At 37.6% G+C, this 8519-nt stretch overlaps 1 protein-coding gene across 1 annotated transcript in view; it reads right to left on the minus strand.

The window, feature by feature from the left end:
* LOC107696691 (solute carrier family 12 member 4-like) overlaps positions 1 to 4266 on the minus strand; it is a 27463-nt gene extending 23197 nt beyond the window's left edge. Inside the window, exon 1 of the mRNA XM_016497150.1 lies at positions 3959 to 4266. Coding sequence (XP_016352636.1) covers positions 3959 to 4097 — 139 coding nt within the window. The 5' untranslated portion in view covers positions 4098 to 4266. The remainder of the gene's footprint in view (positions 1 to 3958) is intronic.
* Positions 4267 to 8519: the final 4253 nt, after the last annotated feature.

Here is an 8519-nt window from a genome sequence, read left to right on the forward strand (position 1 = left end):
CCAGTGTTTACTGTCATAGCTATGTAAAGATTTGATTCCAAAAACAGTATCATAGCTAATAAAATATTTATTGTTATGATTTTAAATATGTATTTAACCTCAGAATGATATCAAAGTAAGTCTGATTTTGTGGTGGCTGTGCTTCAAAGGGGACATTGATCTACCACAAGTTGGTATGATTCTTTAGGGTCTTCATGAGCGGTCTGCAACATACTTTGTTTAAAATTCCTCAGTGGTCGTGTAAAACAACAATTTTTACCTTGTCAAAAATAGCTCTGTTCACAGCGACCCGTTACGGTGCATGTCTCTTTAAATGAAAATGAGCTACTGCTCACCCCACCCCTCTCTTCTGCGGGGCGTGTTGATACAAGACATGTGAAGCACTAGGCTTGTTTGAGATGCGCCTCGCCTCGCCTGCAATGTAGGCAAGAGTAGGCGGCTACTGTGAGGGGAGGAGTGAAATAAGCGCAGTCAAGACGGACAGTTCTGCCCTCTCGAAGTGGAACAGATTCCAACGAGATCAAAGGCAGATATCGCTTTATTCACACTCACGTGATGTGTTGCTAATAAACATGATATAATTTCAGTTCTGTTGCTTTTATATGAAAATAAATATGATGAATAAGACACTCAAAGTGCTTGCTATTTAATTCCATACGAAAGGTGTATTTATCATCCATTTTTACTTTAATACAAACATGTATTTTAAATCTAAACGGCTTGATAATTGAGACTGTTTAGGATTTTGGGGGATTAAAAAAAAGGAGTGAATGGATTTTTATCTTTGTAGGGTGGTTGTGTCCTCACACTGCTAAGATACATTTATATGCTCATTTATATTAATGTTCCTGTGGCTCAGTGGTAGAGCATTGCGTTAGCAACGCAAAAGGTTGTGGGTTTGATTCCCAGGGAACACACATACTGGTAAAAAATGTATAGCCTGAATGCACTGTAAGTTGCTTAAAAGTGTCTGCTAAATGCTTAAATTATTATATGCAAACACCATGTAAAAGTGAATTTTGCATCCTATGTCTTCTTTAAAACTGAAATATAATCTTAATTCAAGTGATGAAGGATTTCGTGTGACAGTAATCAGTGTTGAGTACTACTGTAAGGTTTACCCTGCCTGGTTTACATGTTTGAAAATGATAAACAGTTGAAAACATTAGAAATTTAGAAAAGTAATCAAAAAGTAATCAAATGTAATCAGTTACATTACTTTAATAAAGTAATTGAAAAGTTACACTACTTATTACATTTTAAGTAGGGTAACTTGTAATCTGTAACCTAATACATTTCCAAAGTAACCTTCCCAACATGAATGAAACATTTTGATCAGGATTCTTAGATGGATAGAAAGTAAAAAAAAAATTATTTATTTGAAATATAAATATGTTTTAACATTATAAATGCCTTTGTCACCTTTGATCAATTTAAGGCATTCTTGCTGAATAAAAGTATTAATTTCTTTTAAAAACTCATACTGATCCCAAACTTTTGAATGTTATTGAGAGCTTGATGAGGTTTAGATGACCCCTCCAAAGCGGATCAATGACTGCCTTTATACTGTACCTATTTATTAGCTCTGTTCCTGATCTTGATATATCCACAAAACAATTTCATATATGAGATTAGTAAGAGATAGGTCAGTTTAAGACATTCTGTGCCTGTCAAGTACAACTGTCTTTCAACAAAAACTAATACAGGCCCTCATAGTGGAAGAGGATCTATTGTTACCTTAAGAAGCAGAGACATTCTTGGTGTTGAGGACTGCCAAGCAGCTCCCACTCGAAAGTAGCATGATGTTGCTTTTTCCGTGTCAAATAACTACTCCTTCAGGTTATAAAGTGGATGACTGCCTCCCTGGTCATCGGTTGAGGAACACACCAACTGGGTTTGTGTTAAACCCACTCATAAATCTATAAAAACCTGTTCCAATTGTGTTAGAAAATTGTTTGTCAAAGAAAACCAGCTGGGATTGTTACAATAAAGTCGTCTAGCTGCTGATGCTAATGATCTCCGACAGCTTGTTTTTATAGGACTGTACTGAACAGGAATTTATTACTTTCATATATGTGGGAAAAAGACTCTCTTTATCTATCTTCACCCCTCTCTTTATCTGTTTTCCTGTAAGTAACGTAGAAGTAAGGCATGACGTGGTTCATGGGTTTGACTGAGAGCTGATGCTTTTCCATTACAGGCCTGTTTCAGCACAATGACACAGTGTGCCCTCCTGCTCTAAACGTCGCTGAGCTAACACTCTAAAAAACAAAGTTAGCAGTGTGAACACCCTTCTTCTACTCTGCCCCTCCTAAAGTTATATGATCCACCAGTGCGACTGCCACATAAGACCACTCTTCCTCATCCATCTACACCCTTGCTTACACAGAGAAAATCATGCAAACTTATTTGGTATAAAGAGATCTACAACCTCAAAGACCACCACAATTTCTGCGACCACCTTTTCTGATGTCAAGCTTTGCTTAAATGTTCAGAAGACCCTCTATGAGGTCAATGGGTTGAGGTGACTGCTTAATTTGAATTCACAAATGCAAACACATTAAGGGCCAGCACAGGATTTATTCGAGTCATGGACAAACACATCTTCTGCTAGGAAATTATAAACTTAGAAATAATTGCACTACTGCAAGTATTCCAGCATGTAATTTCCATACTCAAAGAGGTCGAGAGAGAGCGATTGAGACACAGAAAGATTTTAAAGAGCCAGTGGTAAAGACTCTCAAAAATTTATGGGAAATGCATGATGTGAAAATCACTGTGTGTATATATAGTAAATTTTCCTTTTTCTACTTTTCTGTAATAAAATGTCCTTTTTGGGCCTCTTTCATTTGGATTATGTTCCACTCGTCATTTCCCGCTAAAGTTGGCTGTTTGAGATTATGGGGTTCTTTGTTGCTGTTGCAATGATACATTTGTATAATTATTACATATGGAATGTTGTATTGCAAGAATCTGCATGCACACATTTTCTTTCCTTCTTTCTTTTTTTTTAATTCCTGCAGTTATTCATTCAATGATTCACTTTGTTCATCCATTTTATGATGTAAGTTCAGCATCTGTTCTGCAAGATATTATTCGTTTTTTACTAAGCCAGGCATAAACATGACAAGACTGGATCCAGCAACACTCTCTTGACCTTACTAACAAAAAGCCATTAGTATACAGTACACTGGCTATATACAGTATTTGTCTGTGTTATGGTGTGCATATCCCATTTACAAAAGCCTCACTTACAAATTTGCACCTTTTTTCCCCAACACACAAAGGGGAAAAAAGACAGCTGTGTCTCCACAGACCTGGTGGTCTCTCCATATGCCAGTTACAGCTGCAGTAAACAGATGCTGATGTCTCTTAATCATGCCTTAGGGCCGCACACATCTCTATCTTACAATTCCTTTCTCTTTTTTAGAATGCGCAAGAGAAAGGAACAAGATGGAGGAAAGAAATGCCAGTTAAACCCTCAGCTGCTGTCTTGGCACAAGGAGAGGGCTCTATCTTTTGTGTCCATGAATACTTGAGGCCTGTCCCATTATTGCAGACCCCCCGGTCCCGCCTCTGCTTTGGCTCTTGATTGTTTTCCTTTGTCACCATAGTGGTGTCTGGCATGTCAGCACTGTGCCAAGAGTCCCGGCTTGAGTTGCTCTTAAATCCCTCCCCTTATATCAAATATACGTCATTTTATAGAGATGCAACTTTGCCAACATGATAAAGCTCCCTCAGATCTTCACAAAAACTGGGATGTGAGTAGTCAGTGGGTCCTGTGACATTACTGATGGAACGATTGCCATGGTTACCGTATTGCTGATGGTTTGAGGATGTTTGTAAAGAGTTTTAGAGTTAAATCAAACTTTCAAACTCAGATCTTGAGTTAGTTAAACCCAAGTTTACACCTCGGGACTGTTTTTCACAAAGTGACAAATTAAAGAAAAAAACTTACCATCTGAGCTAACTGTGTCTCCATGTCCAGGGTATCCTCCCTGTCCTGTGTCTCTGTAATCCACCCAGTTTATTCCCTCCAGACTGTCATAGTTGGACGGAGAGTTATCCTGCACTGGTACCACGGTGAAATGGGGCATATTTTTATCCGTTTAGCGTGAGTATCTGTCTCTCTCTTTCTCTTCTTTTGGCCGATAGCACGTTCCCAGCTGAACTCTCCCTGAAATCTCCAACACATTCCTTTAGTCTTCCCTCACTTCCTCTCAAGCCATTAGCATAGTCCCCACCTTCTTCCCCCGGTCCCTCCTCCTGTTTGGACAAATAGAGAGGCTCTGACACTTTGGCCTGTCTCACAGTTTCCCCCTGTTCTCACAGCCGTGAGTCTCGCTCTCACTCCTGTTTCCCGGCTTAAAATGTGAATCACAATCTTGATGAGTAAAAGGACCAGTATGTGTGATGGGTTGTTTCATACTTCAGCTGTTAAAACCCAGATCCATTACATTCTTTGAATGAAGATCGCTTAAAGCATAATATTATACCATTTATATGCTAAAATCTTTCAGGGAAAAACTTCATTGGATTTGGTCTGCATGTCAAAAGGAAATGGTAAATACATTGGCAAGGCACGAGTGTACACACAGCAGTCTATTCCAAGTTAATAGGTAACAGCTCAGTCATACACATTCACATAATAGTAATAGTTTTAACCTAGACCAAATGGGGTGCACCAAAATGTAGAAATCCTATTTTAAGCATTAGCAGCATATCTGCTGATTACTAGGGTATGTAACTTTGTGATTGTCTTTTCTTGCAAGATTCTTGTCTTTAAGTGATACACAAGGGTGTTGGTGTCTGTCAGTTTAAACATTTCCTTTCAAGGAACTGCATGCAACAAGACCACAAAAAGATGTGGGATGGTTGTAGTAGTCTGTAATTAAGGTTTCCATTTTTGGTTGCCTAAGGCCAGGTCCTTCTGTCGTCCTGCCCAAAGCAATACATGCATTTGCATTTTTAAGAGACTATAAAATGTATTTGCAAGACTCTTTTGTGTTTAAAGTCTTCAAACACTTATTAGGTGTATTTTACATTTAAATTTAAAAGTTTGGGGTCGATAATTTTTAAATGTTTTTGGAAGAAGTCTCTTATGCTCACCAAGGCTGCATTTATTTGATAAAAATCCGTAAAATATATATTTTGAAATATTGAAATAAAAAAATTGCTGTGGACCTATTTGCATTTTGTGTTTGTACAATAATTAATTAAAAAAAATAATAAATAAAAAAGTAGATGGCGCATTCTGACGGGGTATTAAAGGGGTCATATGATGCTGCTAAAAGAACAGTATTTGGTGTAATGAAATGTGTTTATGCGGTTTAAGGTTCAAAAAACACATTATTTTCCTTATTTTCCACATTATTGTTTCTTCTCTATGCCCCGCCTTTCTGAAACGCATCGATTTTTACAAAGCTCATCGGTCTGAAAAAGCGAGGTGTGCTGTGATTGGCCAGCTATCCAGTGCGTTGTGATTGGCCGAATACCTCAAGCGTGAGATGGAAATGTTACGCCCCTTGCCATATTGTGATGATGCCCTGTCAGGCCGGAGCGATGATTCAAAAACATGAAAACCCATTATAAACGAGGCATTGAAAACAACAAAACTACAGCGAGAATAAAAGTTACGCCTTCTTTCTTTGCGTAAACATTTGGGCGGCGTTATGCAAATCTTCCCACAGAGCGACGTAGGTATGTGGGGGCGTGTTAGAACGAGCCGTTTTAGGTAGGTTTGGCTGACTCTTAACTTTTATAAAGAATATCTCTTTGGATTTGAGACTTTAGTCTTTGCAACTTTACAGATCTTCTTTATGCACCAAGAGCTTGTAACACTCCAAAGAGAAAGGAAAAATTGAAATCATCATATGACCCCTTTAACGTAACTGATGATATTTAGAGAGTTAAACGACTTGGCATAAGCTGATTGGTTCATGCTGCCTATGCAGCCAATGAGCTTACTGCCTTGCATTTATATGGCTGGCTAGCATTCACTTGAGATTCCTGCAGCGCGCTTTCAGAGTTCTCTGAAACTCAACAGCTAGATAAGTAAACGGTTTTCACTCTTTTTTTCTGTGCATTATTGCGTTCGTCAGATGTACATTTTTAAACTAGAAAACATACAAGTTGTAAAACTACGTGCAGGTTGTTCGCGTGAGGAGTAATTACTAAGCATGTATTGTTCATATAACAGCAGTGCCATTAGCAGCAGCAGCAAGCACTTTTCCTAGTTCATGTATGTGAGAATACAACGTCGCGGATTTTAGAACAGTAAAGTGAATTGTGGATTACCTTATTTGCCCGAAATCTCCAATGCTTTTAATATCTTCTGTGGGCATGCATTTCTACATTAACCGCGAACGGATTGCTTTCAGATGTAATTTACACCTCACTAGTAGGGTTGGTTTGCAGTTGGCGTTTCACAGTTGTTCACAGTTGTTCAGTTTTAAGTCAAGGTGAACCCGTATAACTGTCTTTCACAAACGTCATACTGTCAACAGCCTTACCTATTTTAATGAGCAACAGAAAATAATATACCCGCTCTTACCTGTACTTGTGCCGCATTGCAATGCATTTAGTCAGAAGAGGGCGCGCTCATTCTTAAAGGGGCCACACCTCTATTTCACTCATTACCTTGGTTCAGCGATAGTGAAGAGTTTATTATAAAAGTCATGTCTAGTGATAGTTTAAAGATAATTAATAATGAATTTGTTTAAAATATAAAGACAGTACTAATAATAAATCTCTTCCAATCAGTTGCCCATGTACAATGTAGTTAATAGTAGGACACTCTTAAACTGGAATTTACTATTTGTGTGTTCAGTTGGGCTTACAGCAATTATAGTACTTTCATGGAGCGTAGCAGCAGTATCTTGTTAATAAAGACGCTTATAGCAATTCTAAATACTTTTGTGCAGCTATAGCAGCATTATGAATTGCATAGCTATTCAGATCACTAGTTTAGTTAATTTTAATAGCAGCAGCACGCATGGCAAAATTCAGATGCAATGTTAGAAATATTAGCAGCAGTCTGCATAATTTCAGTGATAACATGGGGTAAGTAACTCTTTTAAATTGAAATAGACTTTTATAACTGTTTATTTACCAGGGCGTACATATATTTTCTGAACTCTTTAAAGCGAAATAGGTATTATTTGTTTGCGTTTCATTGTTTAATAAAGACGCTTATAGTAATTCTAAGTACTTTCGTGCAGCTGTAGCAGCAGTATGCATAGCTATACAGATCGCAATTTTAGCTAATTTAATAGCAGCAGAATGGCATAGCAAATTCAGATGCATGTTAGAAATAATATTAGCAGCAGTCTGCATAGCAACCAATTATTATTGTTAATATAGCAAGGGCAGCAGAAAGTACTTTAGTTGCATGAAATTTCAGCGATAATGCATGGATGAGCTACAGCAATTCTAGTACTTTCACAGAGTGTAGCAGCAGTATCCATAGAATTTCAGATTGCACTATTAGCTAATTATTAATAGCAGTATGCATAGCAAATCAAATTATGCATTTAGTTGCGGCAGCAGTAGGTAGTTTGTAGTTAACATTTACATTCTTATTCATTTTGCAGACGCTTTTATCCAAAGCAACTTACAATTGCTGAAGTTTCAGTGACTTAAAATGGATGGTATGTGAACTCCTCAAGCGAATAGGCATCACTTGCGTTTCATTTATTTAAAAGGGGGGCTTATAGCAATTCTAAGTACCTTTGTGCAGCTGTAGCAAGTAACTCTTTAAAGTGAAATAGGCATTTTATTTCTTTGCTTCTTTAACAGGGCTTACAGTAGATTTTGTGAACTCTTCAAAGCGAAATAGGCATTATTTAATTGCGTTTGCTTGTTAATAAAGATGCTAATAGCAATTCTAAGTACTTTTGTGCAGCTGTAGCAGCAGTATGCATAGCTATCCAGATTGCTAGTTTAGTGAATTTTAATAGCAGCAGCACGCATGGCAAAATTCAGATGCAATGTTAGAAATATTAGCAGCAGTCTGCATGACAATCCAATTATCATTGTTGCTAATATAGCAGCGGCAGCATAAAGTACATTTAGTTGCATGACATTTTAGTGAGAAGATAACGCTTGGATGGTAGTGAACTTTTTAGGTGAAATGGGCATTTTATTACTTTGCTATTCAGTTCAACAGGGTTTATAGAACTAAATAACTAATATTAGCAGCAGCGGCAGCAGAAAGCACTTTAGTTGCATACAATTTTAGTGATAACTCATGGAGGGTAAATTAACTCTTTAAAGTACAATAGGTATTTATTACTTTGCTTATTCAACAGGGCTTACAGCAGGTTTTGTGCAGCAGCAGTAGATTATGCTTCGCAAATTCTGATTAAATATTACAACCGCAACAGCTCGCACAATAAATTCCTACTACAACATTGGGAATATCATTAACAGCAACAGCATGTACTTCAGCTCCGTATTGAAATGTTAGTGAATATTATCAATAGCAGCAGTAGCAGAAGTTTTGTTGCGTTGGCCGTATC

The sequence above is a fragment of the Sinocyclocheilus anshuiensis genome, unplaced genomic scaffold (genome assembly GCF_001515605.1).
Source record: "Sinocyclocheilus anshuiensis isolate Anshui unplaced genomic scaffold, SAMN03320099.WGS_v1.1 scaffold354, whole genome shotgun sequence".
Classification (NCBI taxonomy): Eukaryota; Metazoa; Chordata; class Actinopteri; order Cypriniformes; family Cyprinidae; genus Sinocyclocheilus; species Sinocyclocheilus anshuiensis.